The following is a 19,459-nucleotide window of genomic DNA, read 5'->3' as shown; positions in this document are numbered from 1 at the left end:
TTTTTCTAATTCTTGAAAGAGAAGAATTATTATTTAATGAATGTTGGAATTAACATTTTTTCCCCTTTGTTTTATAATCATAGGGAGTGTGCAACAATCGGTTAACCGCAAACAAAGCTGGAAAGGTTCTAAAGAGTCCTTAGTTCCTCAGAGACACGGCCCACCACTAGGGGAAAGTGTGGCTTATCGTTCTGAAAGTCCCAACTCACAGACAGATGTAGGAAGACCTTTATCAGGATCTGGTATAACAGCCTTTGCTCAAGCCCACCCTAGCAATGGACAGAGAGTCAACCCCCCGCCACCTCCTCAAGTAAGGAGTGTCACTCCTCCACCACCTCCAAGAGGCCAGACTCCTCCTCCAAGAGGTACAACGCCACCTCCTCCCTCATGGGAACCAAACTCTCAAACAAAGCGCTATTCTGGGAACGTGGAATATGTCATCTCCCGAATCTCTCCCGTTCCCCCTGGAGCCTGGCAGGAGGGCTATCCTCCACCCCCTCTGAATACTTCCCCAATGAATCCTCCTAATCAGGGACAGAGAGCTATTAGTTCTGTTCCTGTTGGCAGACAACCAATCATCATGCAGAGTTCTAACAAATTTAACTTCCCACCAGGGAGACCTGGAATTCAGAATGGTAGCGGTCAGACTGATTTTATGATACATCAGAATGTTCCTCCTGGTGCTGTGAATCGGCAGCCACCTCCTCCATATCCTCTGACCCCAACTAATGGACAAAGTCCTTCTTTACAAACAGGAGGATCTGGTGCTCCTTCATCATATACAAATGGAAATATTCCTCAATCTATGATGGTGCCAAACAGAAACAGTCATAACATGGAACTTTATAACATTAATGTACCTGGACTTCAAACAACTTGGCCTCAGTCATCTTCTGCTCCAGCCCAGTCATCCCCGAGCAGTGGACATGAAATTCCTACATGGCAGCCTAACATACCAGTGAGGTCAAATTCTTTTAATAACCCATTAGGAAACAGAACAAGTCATTCTACTAATTCTCAGCCTTCAGCTACAACAGTCACTGCTATTACACCAGCTCCTATTCAACAGCCTGTGAAAAGCATACGTGTATTAAAACCAGAGCTACAGACTGCTTTAGCTCCTACCCACCCTTCTTGGATGCCACAGCCAATTCAAACTGTTCAACCTAGTCCTTTTTCTGAGGGTGCCACTTCTAATTTGACTGTTATGCCACCTGTTGCTGAAGCTCCAAACTATCAAGGTCCACCGCCACCTTATCCAAAACATCTGCTACACCAGAATCCATCTGTTCCTCCATATGAGTCAATAAATAAATCGAGCAAAGAGGATCAGCCAAGCTTGCCCAAGGAAGATGAGGGTGAAAAAAGTTACGAAAACGTTGAAAATGGGGATAAAGAAAAGAAACAGATTACAACTTCACCTATCACCGTTAGGAAAAACAAAAAAGATGAAGAGCGAAGAGAGTCTCGTATTCAAAGTTACTCTCCTCAGGCATTTAAATTCTTTATGGAGCAACATGTAGAAAATGTACTGAAGTCTCATCAGCAACGTCTGCATCGTAAAAAGCAATTAGAGAATGAAATGATGCGGGTAAAACCTTTTAAAATGTCCATGTTTATACTTGATCATCTGTTTACTTGGTATTTATTTTAAAATATTAAGCTCTGGTATTTTTCTTTTTATATCTAAATATATTTTCAGTTATTTAAAAGTCAATAAACATGAAAGCACTTTTGATTATAATAATTTTTAATATTTTCAGGATTTAGTCAGATATTCCTGTAATACAGTAATAAATAAAGTATGATTTACAGTGTATAGTTTAGGTGTACATAATACCTGTATGTTGAAATTAGAGCAAGGGTTATTTTCTAGGTTTTATACATTGTCCTATAGTATCTTAAAATAAGCTAGAAATATCTGGGTCTCATCACTTGAAACACTTATGAAACACTTAGAATATTTTGGGGTGTGGAGTTTATTCATTACTTTGTCTTACTAGAAAGTGTCAGAGACATCTCCCTTTGGTTATATCCCTTTCTAATTTAATTTTTATAATGTACTGGAAAAATTTGCTAAAATTATAAAATCAAGCTACTAAAAAGGAGATCACAATAAGTAAATAGTGTAGTTTATTCTGTGTTGTGAGTCCATATATATCTTTTCATTAGATTTTATGATGGTGCTATTATTATCATTATGATTTTTATCATGTTTAATGAAGGTCAGAGGTTTGACTCATATCTGTCACTCATAAACCAAGAGGCTTAAATTTGTGATAAATTTGTTGAAAAATCCATTCTTTTAAAAGGACTTTTTTCCTTAATCTGATTTCTAAATTATTATTCCTGATATTAATTGAATTTTTTTAGATGAGAAATACATATGATACTCTATATGACTTATCCATATTTTAGCCCTTAGGATTTCTTACTAAGGTCTGTCTGTATGTATTTTCTTAGTTTATTTTTCCTTTTTCCTCTTTACTTTCACTAATAGCTGATTTAAACTTTTATGGTGTTGGAAGCTTTGCTGACTTCTGTAGTCTCCATTACTGTGTAGGCAAGTAAGATTTTAAGAGAAACGGTTCTATACTCAGTCTGGCATGCCACCCTCTTTATATAAAGATTTTGCATGCAGATGCGCATCCTAACAGAAGCATGAGGTTGCTTTATTTTAATTAGTCTTGCATTTCTATTACTAGAATCTACTTTTCAAATAAAATTCTTTTTCTGTTAAAATTCTTAAATTATTAGCCAAAATAATTTATTAGCCAAAAATAAACATTTCCTTCCTTTTAAATCTAAGTATTTCATGTTGGTCTTGGTTTTTTCTGTGTTTTGGTATCTTCATAAGTTGTACTTACTAGTCTTTGTAATGTTGCAAAATACCTAAAGGATACCTTGTAATCCGGGGCTGCCCCAGTGACTTAGGGGTTAAGTCACAGCACTACCACAGCTATGACTTGAAGCCGTTCTATTCCCAGTCAGGGAGGTAACACACATAGTGCAGCAGACCTCTCCTTTCTTGCCAGCTGCTCCCTCAGCAGTGTATTTCAGTAAATCTGCCTATTCTGCTCCTTACTCTGTCTCTGATGAATCCTCTCATCTCCTTCCTCCAAACGCCCCCCACCCCACAACACACACACATACCTGTGGCCTATACCCCAGTTCTTCTACAGAGAAACAAAAAACTACCTTGTAATCAAACAAGTTGTCCTTTCATGTAAGGTAGGAGAAATCTTTGTGTTTTGCAGTGGTGACTGTGAGTCCTACTTTTACTCTAATGCCCCAAGAAAGAGGAAATGAAAGACTATTAATGAGTGCTCAGGTTAGAATAGATAATGTCTTGTTCTTAATACTTCAGATTTTTTAGTAAATGAATCTAGAATGGAAGAAATTCTTTCATGAAACTAAAAATGGGAGGAAGAATTTTTGAGGCCTAGGCATTCCACAGAGAGAAGCATATAATGAAGGCAATATAACCATGCAATTTGGGATGAATATGCATGTAGAGATAGATGAGGATGCATGTTAATAGATGTTTGGTTATTGCACATTGGGAATTTTTTGGGATTGCATTAGAGAAGAGTAGGAAATTGACCATTGGTCTCTTCTTGCTCTTCACTGCAGAATCTGCAGATATACTCACCCTATATCCTGTTAACTCTTTTTAAGTGCACTTCTGATATTTAATTTTCTCTAAAATACATTCTAGATTTCTAACATGCTTTATTAAAAATTACTATGCATTTAACCATTAAATATGTGCCTGAATTTTTTCCAAGCTATTTCTTAATATTCAATATAGAAGATAATTCTTCATATAATATTTAGTTTATTTGTCTAGGTTGGATTATCTCAAGATGCCCAGGATCAAATGAGAAAAATGCTTTGCCAAAAAGAGTCTAATTACATCCGTCTTAAGAGGGCTAAAATGGACAAGTCTATGTTTGTGAAGATAAAGACACTAGGAATAGGAGCATTTGGTGAAGTCTGTTTGGCAAGAAAAGTAGATACTAAGGCTTTATATGCAACAAAAACTCTTCGAAAGAAAGATGTTCTGCTTCGAAATCAAGTTGCTCATGTGAAAGCTGAAAGAGATATCCTGGCTGAAGCTGACAACGAATGGGTAGTTCGTCTGTATTATTCATTCCAAGATAAAGACAATTTATACTTTGTAATGGACTATATTCCTGGAGGTGATATGATGAGCCTATTAATTAGAATGGGAATCTTTCCAGAAAATTTGGCACGATTCTACATAGCAGAACTTACCTGTGCAGTCGAAAGTGTCCATAAAATGGGTTTTATTCATAGAGATATTAAACCTGATAACATTTTGATTGATCGTGATGGTCATATTAAACTGACTGACTTTGGCCTCTGCACTGGCTTCAGATGGACACATGATTCTAAGTACTATCAGAGTGGTGAGTAAAATCATAAATTTTACGCTACATACTAATGTGATTCCTTAATGCAATAAAATATAAAATTCAGTTATCACTGGATGGAAGCCAGAAGACCTGGTTCAGGTCTCAAGTACAGGATGAATGTGAGTGAATCCTTTAGACACTTAAAACAATTAGAGTTAGAGTTAATTATTTATTGTTAGAGTCAATTATTTCTCAAAAGCATTAGTATTTTTCTGTTAATTGTTTTTGTTAAATTGAAATGTGTCAGGCAACATTTTAAAAATGATTTTTTTTAAGGATTTATTTATTTATACAAGAACTGGGGTACAGTCAGAGGTGAGGGAGGGTGAGAGAATTCACCAGAGACAGAGCGGGATGCAGAACAGGCAGACGGACTAAAGACACTGCTGAGGGGAGCAGCGGGTGAGGCAGGAGAGATCTGCCACACCATGTGGGTTTCTCCCTGGCCGGCCGGGAATCGAACCCGCACTGCGGAGGCTGCGGACAGCTTCACAGTGCAGCGCTCAATCTGCTGTGCCACCGGGGAGGCCCCCCAAAATGATTTTTTTTAAGATTTATTTATGCATTCAAGAGCTGGGGTGCAGGCCAGAGGTGTGGGGGGGATGATAAGAGGATTCACCAGAGACAGTGGGGAACAGAACAGGCAGATTGACCAAAGTACACTGCTGAGGGGAGCAGTAGGCAAGTCAGGAGAGATTTGCTGCGCCTTGTGGGTTGCTCTCTGGCTGGCCGGGAATTGAACTTGTGCTGCAGTGGCTGCAGATAGTTTCATAGGTTGCGTCTTAACCCTTGCACCACCAGGGAGGCCCTAAAAATGGTTTTTAAATGAAGCCCCATACCTACCATTCAGTTTAAAAACTAGATTATTAGTATTTCTGAAACTCTTCATTATCACTTCCCCTTCTCCTCCGCACAGGAAACCTTTATTTCACAACTTCATAATCAGTTCTTTACTTTTCTCTATACTTTTACCACAGATGTATATATACTATTTCATTTTGTCTATGCTTAAACCTTTATTTAAATTTAATCATTGTATATGTATCCTCCTATGTTGACCCATTTTATGTGTTTGAGATTCATCAGTGTCATTTCAGATAACATTTGTTTTCACTATTTAGAGTTCCATTGTATGACTGTCCCACACCTTACTTAGCCTTACAATCTTTATATACCTGATTCTGTTTAAACCTTACAATGTCTTTATGAGGAGGGTGAAGAAACTCAGGCTTAGTTGTCCAGGGTCAGACAGAAAATAAGTGTAAGGGCTAGGCTTTGAGCCCAGGTTCATCTGATTACAGGGCTCATGTTACTTCTGCTACACCACACTGTCTAACCAAGATCCCTTCAAGCCCTAATGGAAGTGTAAGTCATTACAGTCTGACTTTTGTGGAATACTTACTATGACCTGGTGCTTTACATATATTCTAAGTTAAAGTTTACAACATTCCTCAGAGGTATTGTTAGTTTTCTGTGAACACATGAAGATTGACATTAAATGGATAGAACTGCGACCTGAATCTGCTTTAATGATCAGTGTGCGGTAATTTAATGTTCCCCAGATTCAACTGAATTACTTGGGGTTTTTAAAAATAAGATTCTTAGGCTCTACTCTAGTCTTCTGATTGGAAATATTCACTGGAGGGTAAAAATTGCATTTTAATCAAACATGCCAGGGGTTTATTATAGTTAGGTTAATTACATACTTATTTCATTGGGTAATTTCTTCCAGTCATGGTTTTATTTTATTTTATTTTTTTAAAGATTTATTTATTTGTTTATACAAGCACTGGGTTCAGTCCGAAGCACAGGAGGGTTAGAGAATTCACCAGAGTGGGGAACAGAACAGGCAGACTGACGAAATACACTGCTGAGGGGAGCAGCAGGCGCGGCAGGAGAGGTCTGTCGCGCCATGTGGGACTCTCGCCAGCGGCCGGGAATTGAACCGGTGCTACAGAGGCTGCGGGCAGATTCGCAGCCCAGCGCTCAACCGCTGTGCCACCAAGGGAGGCCCCAGTCATAGGTTTAAGTACCATCTCTGTATCAGTGACTTCCAAATCTCTACCTTCAGAAATGGCCTGTTTCACACGAATTTCTAAAAGGCTTTTCAAACTTGACATTTCAATAAATAATTCTTATTTCTCCCTTCTATGTTTGCAAATTTTTATAGCTGCTTCCCCCTTCTGTCTTCCCCATTTTAGTAATAAATTGTACCACTGTACCCATCAGGTTATCCTTCTTTTACCCCCCCATACTCTCCACTCTAATTCTTCAGTAACTCCTGCTTATTCCACCTCAAAATATATCATTTCTCTACATCTCCACTCTACTATGATAGTCCAAATTAACTGTAATAACCTCTTAATTGGTCTCTCACTCTTGTCTTCCTTAGAATCTATTCTCTACACAGCAGACTTCCTTATTAAACATAAATCAGATCTTACCATCGTCTTGCTTTGTGCTTTCCAACAGCTTTCTGCTCTACTTGTAATCAAAGGCAGGCCATTCCATTCGCTTACAAAATCCATGTGTACTAACATTCATTTCCCAACATTCTCCCTCTCACTAATCATGCTGGTCTCCTCTGCTGTTGTTTCTATGTAGGATGTCTTGTCCCAATTTTCAAATAATTGTTTTTTACAGATGTCATCTCAGTCTACCCAAGTCACCCTAGTGCATCACCCATGTTGATTGTGTGAGACTCATCGTTTTGTTTCTTGTTTATTTTGTTGTGTGTTTTCCCTTGCTGAAAAGCTGAATGAGAGAATATCTTTTTTATCATTATCATTTGTTGAATAAAAGAAATAATGGAGTTAAATTTGTTTCAGAGTTTGTCCAGAGTAGCAGTATGGAGCAGCCTGAATAACAGATTCTCTGTGCTACCTACTCATGACTTCTACTGAATTTTAAGATAATTTTTCTTAATGTAAAGCTTTTTCTGTTGGTATCTCAGAGTACAGGCTATAATTAATAGTAAATGCCTTCAGAGATTTGGCATTCTTTATATTTTAATTTGTTAACAAAACCATTAATAACAGATAAACAGACTTTAGGTTGACTCTTGATCTTATTGCTTTTTATTTCTTTTTTTTAACTCTGTAGGTGACCATGCACGGCAAGATAGCATGGATTTCAGTAATGAATGGGGTGACCCCTCTAACTGTCGATGTGGAGATAGACTGAAGCCACTAGAGCGGAGAGCTGCACGCCAGCACCAGCGATGTCTAGCACATTCTTTGGTTGGGACTCCCAATTATATTGCCCCTGAAGTACTATTACGAACAGGTAAAAGTTTTGTTTCATAAATAATGTCAGTGAACCTTTAGATCAACTGGAATTTATATTAGTACATGCCTATCTTTAGGTTTATTATTTATTTATTTTTTAGAGCGACTTATTTATGCATACAAGAGCTGGGGTACAGGCCAGAAGTACAGGGGGTGAGAGGATTCACCAGAGACAGAGTGGGGAACAGAACAGGCAGATTGACCGAAGTACACTGCTGAGGGGAGCAGCAGACGAGTCAGGAGAGGTCTACTGCGCCATGTGGGTTGCTCCCTGGCCAGCTGGGGATCGAATTCATGCTGCAGAGGCTGTGGATAGCTTCATAGGTTGCGTCTTAATCCCTTGCGCCACCAGGGAGGCCCTATTTTTTATTTTTATTTCTTTTTGCATAGAAGAACTGGGCTGTAGGCCAGAGGTGCAGGTGGGGATGTGGGGTAAGAAGATTCACCAGACAGAGTGGGGTAGCAGAACAAGCGGATTTACTGAAATACACTTTTATGGGGAGCAGAGGCCGAGACAGGAGAGATCTGCTGAGGGATGTGTGGGTGAGCTCCCTGTCCAGGGGTCGAACTCAGGCCTTAGAGGTGATTGTGCTGAGACTAGGTCACCAGGGAGGCCCTGTTTCAGGTTTATAATAAAAGCATTAATTTTGTAGTATATAGTATAAATTGGTGATACATTGATTTTGAGTACAGTAATTCTTGAGTGTTCTTTTAAAAGTGCTTACAAATAACTACCTTTGGTATCTTATTTTAGGCTACACACAATTATGTGATTGGTGGAGTGTTGGTGTAATTCTTTTTGAAATGTTGGTGGGACAACCTCCTTTCTTGGCACAAACACCGTTGGAAACGCAAATGAAGGTAAGGTATAGAATTTATACCAAAAGAATTATCACAGGTTCCTATACTGGACCTTTATCAGCCCTTAGAATATCTTAATCTGGGAGTAAGAAATGAATTTGTAAGGATAGAGGAGCCCACTTAAATTTAAATTTCACAAATGAACTGCAACTCATTTGCACATATATACTATACTCATATTTCATTCTCATATAAGTCTTATACATTTTGCAGATTTATTCTAGTTGATTGTCTTTCACTGCCCTTGGGCTTTGTTTCCTTCCATGCACATTCAAATCTTTAACAAAAATGTCTGTTTTTCCACTTGAAATTACTTCTGGCACTTAGTGAGAAGCTACCCATAATTTTAACACACACTGTCCCATTTAAAAGAGAACTTCATGAGAAAAGGACCAGATGTGTGTACTTAGCCATTTGCCCTGCCACATAGATGGGTTTCTTCAAAAGAAAGGTTTTGTCTGGAGATAACCCTAAACTTGGGTAATATCCTCAAATTTTCATTCTCCTAAATCATTAAAGGGCTGAGAAGTTGCTCTTCAGTCTTCAGGGCCTTGATTGACTTTAACTAAAAATAATCCACATGTTAAAGTGATATGTCTTAGGAAGACCTATCCTTCAAAACCATACTTTTTTTTTTAAGTATTAAAAAATACTCTGAGTAGAGAAAAACTTAGAATTGACATTTTACTCACTTCAAGATCAATGTGAAACCCCACTACCATGTAGGTCCCTTAATTCTCTACCTTTATGTTATAGTTATATGTTATATACATATATATTTATAACCTTATTTAATAGCATTACAGTTTTTGTTTTTGACCATTTATGTGAAAGGACTCAAGGTTGGTGTAGTCATATTGACCTAGATCTTTAGAATTTTTCTTTCTTTTCTTGGATCCTTGGTGTTTCAAAATGTCTTCTGTATCTTCAAGTTTACTAATTCTGTCCTCTGACATCTCCATTCTGCACTTTCTGTTTTCATTGTAGTAAAGAGGACCCACCAGAGACAGAGTGGGGAACAGACAGATTTGACTGAAATACACTGCAGAGGGGAGCAGCGGGCGAGACAGGAGAGGTCTGCTGCACCATGTGGGTAGCTCCCTGGCCAGCCGGGGATCGAACTCGTGCTGCAGAGGCTGCAGATAGTTTCACAGTGCTGTGCTTAACCCCTTACGCCATCAGGGAGGCCCCCTTTTGTTAAATCTTTTTTTTTTAAATGATTTTTTTTTTAAAGATTTTTTTTTTTATTCATGCATACAAGAACCGGGGTACAGGCCAGATGTGCAGAAGGGTGAAAGGATTCACCAGAGACAGAGCGAGGAACAGAACAGGCAGACTGACTGAAATACACTGCTGAGGGGAGCAGTGGGAGGGACAGGAGAGGTCTGCCGCACCATGTGTGTATCTCCCCGGCGGGCTGGGATCAAACTTGCGCTGCAGAAGCTGCGGACAGCTTCACAGTGCTGCACTCAACTGTCTGCATCACCAGGGAGGCCCCATTTTGTTAAATCTTATGGAGAATATTGATATTGTTCTGGTGGGGATTAAACCTGATTGGCTTCTGATCACAAATTCTAACCATCCTTTTGTGATTTATGAGTTCAATATGAGTTTCATTTTCAGAATCTTTGCATAAACAAATCTCTCCCTGGGCTGTGGTCTCTTCCTTAGTTCAGTTGTCAAAGTTTTTTATATGTTCTTTAGGGTTAGATCTACATAGGTCACCTTGGGGGTAAGCCTTGCAGTTCATTAATTATCTCATGAGTTAAGTTTTCCAAGCTGCTCATTCTCTGCTGGTCTTTTCCAGTTCCTTTCACTCCCCTTTTCAGTTCTTTAATCAGTATAGGAGACTTTATTTACCTCTTCTACATTTAACAAGGTGGTAAGAGGACACATTGAGCAACAGTGATTTGATCCTCCCTCTCGGGGACTGCGTGCTATGTGATTTAATATCCAATTGGAGAAGAAGGTTCCCTATCTTAGAATTTGAAGTGTCTCTTATACCTCTGTAGCTGCCATGAAATACCTGTCCCACTCCTTGAGCCTGAACTAGAGGGTTTTTTTCTGGAGTCCCCTCAGGCTATGCTGTATACCTCCTCACTTTGGGCTATTTAGAGTCTAGGCCAGGGAAGAATTGGTAGAATCACCTAGGTTTGGTAGTGTTCAAATCTTACCTTCTTCTATAATCTGCCTATTACTGTTTACTTTTGAGGGCCCTCAAGTCACTGCTCCATGCACTCTATCCAGGTTGTCTGGCTCCCCTCAGTAGAAAAGACAGGGCATACCCACTACATTTTAGATTGGACCCTCTCTTTCTGCCTGCTTTGAGGGTTTTTTCTGTTTCACTTTGGTCTTCTGCCATTTGATCATATAAATCTGTGTAGTTTTCTTAGTTTCTCGATAGAGGTTCACAAAGCTTCTTGGGATTTAGGTTGGTGACTTTCATCAATTTTGGAAAATTCCCTGTCATTTCATCTTCAAAGATTGCTTCTGCTTCCCTCCTTCTGGAACTCCAGTTAGTATACATTTGGTAGAGAAATTTGGTGTTATCCTATATAACCCTTTTTTGTTTATTTTTTCTTTTTGTGCTTCAGTTTGTATTAGTTTCTCTTGTTCCATCTTTGAATTAATTGACTCTTTCTATTTTACTATGCTTAATGTGTTTTGTTTTTTGTTTTTGTATTTTTACCTTAAACAGAAAAAGTCCTAAATGTCACTTAACAATGAAAAGTTAAAAACTGGGGCCTCCCTGGTGGTTCAGGGGTTAGAGTCTCAGTGCTATCAAGCTATCGCCAGCTGCTGTGGCAGCTTGAGTTCAATTCCTGGCCAGTGAGCTAACCCACATGGCTCTGCAGACCTCTCCTGTCTTGCCTGCTGTTCCCCTCAGCAGTGTATTTCAGTAGATCTGCCTGTTCTGCTTCCCACTCTGCCTCTGGTAAATCCGCTCACCCCCTGCATCTCTGGCCTATACCCCAGTTCTTGTATGCATAAATAAATAAAGATAAATATTTTTTTAAAAAAGTGAAAAACTTCTTTAACTGATTGTGTATTTTCATTCTCCTATTTGAAATTGGTAGTAGAATGAGGAATAAGTAACTTAAATTGTGATATTTTTCCCCAAAATTTTGAAAGAAATGTTTTATTATTAGTTGTTGTAACTCCTTTTTCTAATCTAGGAAAAGACTTTAAGATGAACAAGTACTAGAAGAAGGGATTTATTTTTCTTCTCTACAGTAGCTGAAAAGCTCCTATACAAATAAAGAAGAGTAGGGTTCATTTATTCATTTATCGAACAAATATTTATTGACTATTACCTTTCCTCCTTTTTCTCTCCCTTGCTTGTTCCAGTTCATTCAAAACCAGAATAAATATTTATTGAATATCTATTAATTATGTCAGGCAATTTGCCAAACACTGAGAAATAACAAAGACAAATAAAGCATGATCTATAGCCTTAGGGAATTTTATATTATAGCAGGAGGACATAGATATAAAGAGGTACCACAACATATTTAGAGCCATTGTGACAGAAGTAAATATAACGGGAGGGACAATGGAAATAGCCATTTCTAACATAGAGAGAAGGACTTAACAGGGGAGCTGAATTTTACAGTGAATCCTGTAAGATGAGTAAAAGATGCTTGGAGAAGAAGGGATGGGAGTGAAGGTTATTTCCCATCAGTGATTCATTATTAAAAGTATGGAAGGTGAAAACAGCGTGCACTTTACTTTAAAAATACATAGTCCAGTAAGACTTTTTGGTATAAAATTTGGAAGAAATGTTTGTTTTTATGTATCTCATCTCTGCTAATTAAAATAATCTTCTTTAAAGGTTATCAACTGGCAAACATCTCTTCACATTCCACCACAAGCTAAACTGAGTCCTGAAGCCTCTGATCTTATTATCAAACTTTGCCGAGGACCAGAAGATCGCTTAGGCAAAAATGGTGCTGATGAAATAAAAGCTCATCCATTTTTTAAAACAATTGATTTCTCCAGTGACCTTAGACAGCAATCTGCTTCATACATTCCTAAAATCACACACCCAACAGATACATCAAATTTTGATCCTGTTGATCCTGATAAGTTATGGAGTGATGATAATGAAGAAGAAAATATAAATGACACTCTCAATGGATGGTATAAAAATGGAAAGCATCCTGAACATGCTTTCTATGAATTCACTTTTCGGAGGTTTTTTGATGACAACGGCTACCCTTATAATTATCCAAAGCCTATTGAATATGAATATATTAACTCACAAGGCTCAGAGCAACAGTCAGATGAAGACGATCAGCACTCAGGCTCAGAGATCAAAAATATTGATTTAGTTTATGTTTAATACACTAGGAGTAATTGTGATGAGGATTTGAAAAAAGGCCTGAAACCCAGGGTTTTTTGAGGCTCTGAGTGTAAAGTTATGCAAATGTAACAGAGCTATCTATGTGTGCTCTGTGTACAATATTTTATGTTCCTAAATTATGGGAAGTCCTTTTAAAATGTTAATTTATTCCAGCTTTTTTAATCAGTAATTTAGAAAAAAATTGTTATAAAGAGAGTAAATTATGAACTGAGTATTATAGTCAGTTCTTGGTACTTAAAGTACTTTAAAATAGTGCTTTGTTTAAAAGGAGAAGCCTGGTATCTATTTGTACATATGCTAAATAATTTTAAAAGACTAAAGAGTTTTTGAAATTTTCCTGAAAGACAGTTTTAGTTTTACCTTGCTTTAACCAAATATGAAACATACCCCATATTTACAGAGCTCTTCCTCCTGCCCCCAAACCTTGTTTTTGGTACAGAGTCACCTATAAAAATTAAACCATTATGGTGGTAAAGCATTCCTTGGCTAATGATAATCTTTGTAATTCACACCTTTAAACCAAGAAATCCAGGGTTAAAACTTATGTTCATCAGAAGGAAAAATAATGTTGTAGAATATTTAATCTTCTAGCATGTATTTCTCCAGAATTACTGACTTCAAAAGAAGCACAGCACTCACAGTTTTCTTTTGTTTCCTAAGGGCATATCTGACGTAAGGGCAGATTAATTGGTGAAAAACTATTTAACTATTAATTAAGGTGGCCATTTGTAATTAGGAAAAATTACTTTGTGGTCTTAGAAAATTGAAATCCTTCTAAATAATTTAAGGTTAAATAATGTTTTCCAGCATGCCCATTGATTATTTTTAATGCTGCTTCCAGTTTTAAAAGGGAAGACTCTCCCCTAAATAAAAATTTGATACTAAAAGCTAAGATCTTTAATATTTCTACTTGGAAGTTAAAAACATAAAAACAAAAATCTTCCACCATCCTAAGCAGAGATATTATTTTAGTTTCATATGAAACTTAGAATTATTTGTAGGTAGTCACTAGAAAAGTGTTTTACCTATATAGTGACAGTTTTGTCAGTAATGTTATAGTTCCCTCTCTGAACAGTGCTGCATGTATGGAAAATCTAATGCTTAGGTTTCAAGGGATACTCATGATTTCCTAAGATACATTTAGCTTATTTTTTAGGAAGTGGGGGGACAGGGCTCCGACATCAGTAAAATTTGTATTTTATTTCCTTAAGCTCCACTATAGGGAATTATTTCATCAAAACATTTTTTTGTGAATAAGAGGATAATTTTAGCGATTTTCAGACTTTTAGCTTTCTTGATTAAAAGTTAACAAAGACCATGGATGTGAGTAAAATTAAAGACAAAACAATTTTTTTCAATTGAAATGGGGGGAGGGAAAGGTTTATATTAGCCCACACTCCCCACTTTCTTGTAAGAGGCCCTCTCAGCTTAGCTTATAAACAACACTTTGTAGCCCCATAGTGTAAGGTGGGTCTTTCGGTCATTAATCCTTTTAGAATCTGATGAAAAATGACAACTCTTCCAAGAAAAATACTATCAACAGATACACGTCAAATAATGCATGCAGTTCTAGGGATCATGGATGCGTTGAAACCTGTCACAAGCTAAGAACTTTGCTCTAAATTTATTGATCAATACTCAGATCAACACATCTTGTATAAACACTGATGATTTGTGATGGAAAGGTTCTGTATAAGATATCCCTGTGAATGCCTTTCTTTTGTTCATGTCTGTTAAAATCACTAAGTTCTTTGCTGCAAGCATTTTCACCATAGCATTTTCACTAATTTTGCTATAAAAAGTAACTGATTGATTGACAGTTTGGGTTCAGGTTTGGTCTATACAGAGAGAGTAGATATGCTGATATTAAAAGTACTAGATGATATCTACTACATATAGTGACTTGATAGAAAATACGGCAATAAAACTTACTGAAAATATGACATACAGTGTAAAGTTAGGTTGCATTCTCATAGATACATGTATATACGTGTGTATATGGGAGTATGCATATTTATAACCATGCTGTGTATTGTTATGAAAGCCTAGGCTGGCTGTTCTTGGCATAACATCCCATGTCATTTGATAGACATTCCAAAGTAGATGTGAAATGTGGGTTCAACTCTGGACCTTCAAAGCTCTTCTAAGCCTCTCTCCTCCAATGTAGTGTTTTTCAAACTAAGAAACCAGTTCTCTTGGGGTAAATGATAGTCATCTATCAGTTCAGTAAAGCTATCAATACCACTAACTGGAAAAAAAACACCATTATTAAGCATTTAATCTTTGTTAAATTCATCTGTTAATAAATTTGTTGAAGATATTGTATCTAAGTTCGCTCAAGTTAACTTAGGTAAGTTAGCTAAAGAACTGATAATGCTCTTTAAGATTGTAAGTTACTACCCATCTCTTTTCTATTTGCCATACTTTGGCAAACTTGGTTTTGATGGGTAGGAGCAATGACTGCTCACCAAATGACTAGCAAAGTGGTATGTTATTTTCCCGGTAAATTTTATTGTATTTTCTGATCTAGTCGATAAATCCTGTTATCTATCATTTTTAGATCATCATGTCTACTCATCACTTACAGGTTATTATGAAGGCTAAGATTTATATGCTGTAAAAATGGGAGTATTTTGCCAGCTGAAACCATTTTATCTGTCTTCATAGCACAGTTGCCTTATGACCAATTAGGTCTGTGGAGAAAATGCTGTGGTAAAGAACTTACAGCAAATCTACCTATAACCCTTGCTGGTACAGTACTAAGATCATTTAAATAAAGCCTTTGGAGAGCACAGAAATACAAGTTTGGCTTTCACAGGCTTGATAGAGAAATATTCTAAACTTCTAATCGGGGAATTTTAAGAAAATGCACTGTAATGAGATGGCAGTCGTATGGAACATCTGATTAATCCTCTAAAATCCTATGCAGAACAAATTCAAGAATTTTTATTTCAAAACACATTTTTAAACTTTCTTGCTCTTCAAACTTTCTCAGAGTTGTTTCCATTTAGTTGTTTTACTTCTGGATATGGTGCAATGCAGTATACAGAACCAACTTGTTACACTTAACGTCTTAGGAAAACTAAGGTGCTTTCTCTGTTGCCCTAACTCCTCCAATACAACAAACACTACAAATTTTGTTTTCTTTCAAAATTTCCTCTTGACAGTGTAAGCTTTTTGTGTGTTTTTCTGATGCTGTGTACAGCCTTTAATAACTGCAGCTTTAATAGTTTGGATATGCTTTTTCATTTTCTTATTCCCAGACTATATTCAGTTCTTCCATTATAGAATCTGGTTTGTTCTGACCCCAAAAGATGAAGACAACATAAAAAATCTGTATGTTCTCAACTGAAATGGAGTGAAAACATTGGTTATACATGTTTTCTTTTAAAAATAATTTTCCCACTCATTAAAAAACTTGCTGTCTTTCTTATACCCCTTTTATGCATATTAATAGTATTTATAAAATGTGTTCTATAATTATGTAACTGTAGATACTGTTATGTATTGTCCAGTGACATCCTAAGGCAGGCCCTATTGCTGTATCTTTTCTACCTTATTTGTAATAGAAACTATAGAATGTATGACTAAGAAGTCACTTTGAGATTGACTTTTTAAAAAAGTTATCTTCTGCTGTTGTAAAGTGCAAAACTGTGAGTGGAAATATTTTATTCTGACTAAATAATATGTTAGAAATTAGAGACTACAGTGGGAGGATTTTTAGATATTGCTGCTGCTGTTACCTAAGGTACTTTAGAAATTTCTCTTTAATAAACAAAGATAAAGAAAAATCCCTTTGCTATTTAAAGTGAAACATTTAACCTGTTTGTTTTAATCTAAAGCAAAAAGTAATTTGGGTCCACATATTGGTGTATTTGTAAAGCGCCTTAATATTTCCCTTTGTGGAAGGCACTATACCACAGTTTACTTTTATATTGTATTATGTATATAAGTATTTTGTATTAAAGTTGAATCATTGACAACACTACCGTTTTATAAAATAATGCTTTGTTAGGAAAAGGAATTACAGCTTTGCAATATAACTAAATTGTTTTGCATATTTGAATGTAATAGATAAAAATAATCACCCTGTGTTTTTAATGAATCTATTTGTATTTTCCCAATCATTTTCTCTAGTGTAACATTTGCTGGGATAATTAAAAAAAATTCAACTTTCAATTATGTGTGGAAAGCTGACTTTTAAGTCACTTAAATATGTTGATATTTTTCTTTCAAAATTTTATTTCACCCTTTTTATTTTCAGAGAAAATTTATGCTTAAAAAGTGGATATCTTGAATTAAAATACGTACCTTCTTAGGGTAAGATAAACTGAATAGATTATATTAGTGTAACCACAAAATTTCATTTTGTCCAATGTAAGTATAACAAATAGTTCATGTTAAAGTCTTCATTTAGATCAGCAGAGATTTAAAGCTTTTTAATGATTAAATGTCACATTTGGTATTATTTTAGTCCAGTTTATAATTTATTTAAATCTGAAGTTGGTAAATCAATTTCCTTTATTTACAAGCATCTCATGAACTGCCTACGAGATAAAATGATAGATGCTATATCTAAATCAACTTTGTACAAATGAGTAAATACCAAGGGTTCCCCCTCCCCCTGCTTTTTTGCAAGTATTTCCATCATTCTGAGGTTTCCTTTTATCTTCTTGCTTGGACTCCCTTACAGAATTATATTTGTTTTACATTTGACTGCTGTATAGTGGATGAAAATTGCATTATTCCTATGATTCATATTCCTACATTGTGGACCCATGTTTGGCATGCTTAAAATATGTGGCTATACCTTGAGATGTCAAAGCCAAGCACACACACAAAAACGTAACTTCTGTGTGTGAAGGATAGAGGGAGGCTGTCAAAAATTTATGTTTGAAACAGGCAGTTGTTATCTTCCTAATATTAATGCCTTCCTTTCAGTATTGTCACCCAGAGATCCTGAAATCTTGCTAGGCTCAGAATCTGGGTAGAACTTGGGCTTGCTTCGCCTGGAGAGGGGTTAGATGGAGTATGTTCTGTGGCAGATCTGGCGTGCTCATGAGTTCCCCCGATCCCAGAGGGATTAACTGATGACAGTGGCCACGCTTCTTCCGCAGCATCCACTCTTTCTCTCCTCCTTTCCCTCTCCCTCCTTCTTTCTCCATAACACTATAACATAAGTTTCAAGTGTATAATTTTCATTGTCTCCATCTTCCTTTTCTCAATCTTTGTTTTCCTAATAGAGTATCCATTCCTGTCCAAGTTTTGCAGCCACTAGAACCCATGTAATTATAAGTCCATACCGTGTTATTAGGTGTGGCCACATAAACTGGTTTTGGCCACTGGCATATGAGCAGGTGTGATGTGTGCAAATTATACTTCTTACACTTTGCCTTCTACTTGCTCTTTCCCTTTTACCAAGCACGGAACATGGACAGAGTAGACTTTGTTGACTATGAAAACTGGGAAAATATCCACGTAATGAAGGATCACCAAAATGAATAGAAACCTGATTACCTCAAAGATTGTGTGAAGATGGCTATCTGTCTAACCTCAACTGATGAACTACAGAATGTTAGATTAAATACACATTTCCATTTGTTACTATTGCTAAACTGCATTATAGTCTATAATTTGTATTAGTATATAATATGACTTGGAAAATAATTTAAGGAGGTAATTTTGTATTTTGGTAATCTGTGCAATCAACCATGAAATCCAGTTATTTTACCTCTTCAGTTTTCCTTTAATCTTTATCCCTGTTATTGATTAGGTTGAGGCCCTCATCAGCTTGCCCAAATTATTAGAATAACTTTCTAGCAGGTGTCTTTTACTTCATTCTGGTCCCTCAAATTTATTATCCAGCCTGTTACCCAAAGGGCCTACTTAAATGATATCTCTGCTTCTAGTGTAGCCAAATAAGGTTCTAATGGATTGACTTTATCACATATAACAACCATAAACTTGGAAAACAAAAATACAACTACCCGACGATACTAGAAAACAAGAGCAGGCAGATTCTGGATGGCAGTCAACCCTTGAAAAAGAAGAATGGCACTAAATGAGCATCTTATTTTCATTGTATCGTGGGCAAGAAGTCTCTAGCTGAGTCATTAACCATGTGCTGTGGGGAGAAATCCAAGCATACTATCTTACAGATAAAAACTAAGTGAATTTTGAGATGCTGCTCTGCAGACAGCCAAACCAAGTTAACTGCTTAACTAAAACAAAACAGAAAAAACACCTCCAGAGGCATCTCACTGAATCTAGAGTATCTTCAACATAACATTTTCAATCCAAGATAAAATTCACTGCCATACCAAGATATATAAGGATACGACTTAACAGAAAAAATCAGTATATCTGGAATTGGCAAAGATAATGCAACATCTCTTACAACTTTGAAATGGTAAAATTATTCTCATAAGCAAATATAAGTCTCAGAAAATAGGAACTGTAAGAAAACCAAAAGGTAATTCTAGAAATATACAGTATCTGATGGCTATGAC

At 36.6% G+C, this 19,459-nt stretch overlaps 1 protein-coding gene across 1 annotated transcript in view; it reads left to right on the top strand.

Annotated features, from left to right (window-relative positions):
- LATS1 (large tumor suppressor kinase 1) overlaps positions 1–17,421 on the top strand; it is a 46,736-nt gene extending 29,315 nt beyond the window's left edge. The window contains exons 4-8 of the mRNA XM_037520558.2: positions 84–1,591; positions 3,851–4,433; positions 7,542–7,724; positions 8,481–8,587; positions 12,420–17,421. Coding sequence (XP_037376455.1) covers positions 84–1,591; positions 3,851–4,433; positions 7,542–7,724; positions 8,481–8,587; positions 12,420–12,929 — 2,891 coding nt within the window. The 3' untranslated portion in view covers positions 12,930–17,421. The remainder of the gene's footprint in view (positions 1–83; positions 1,592–3,850; positions 4,434–7,541; positions 7,725–8,480; positions 8,588–12,419) is intronic.
- Positions 17,422–19,459: the final 2,038 nt, after the last annotated feature.

This window comes from Talpa occidentalis, unplaced genomic scaffold (genome assembly GCF_014898055.3).
Source record: "Talpa occidentalis isolate TD23 unplaced genomic scaffold, MPIMG_talOcc4v2.1 talOcc4.2, whole genome shotgun sequence".
NCBI classification, from domain to species: Eukaryota; Metazoa; Chordata; class Mammalia; order Eulipotyphla; family Talpidae; genus Talpa; species Talpa occidentalis.
The sequence above is the reverse complement of the archived record's forward strand: the minus strand, read 5'-3'. Positions and strand labels throughout refer to the sequence as shown.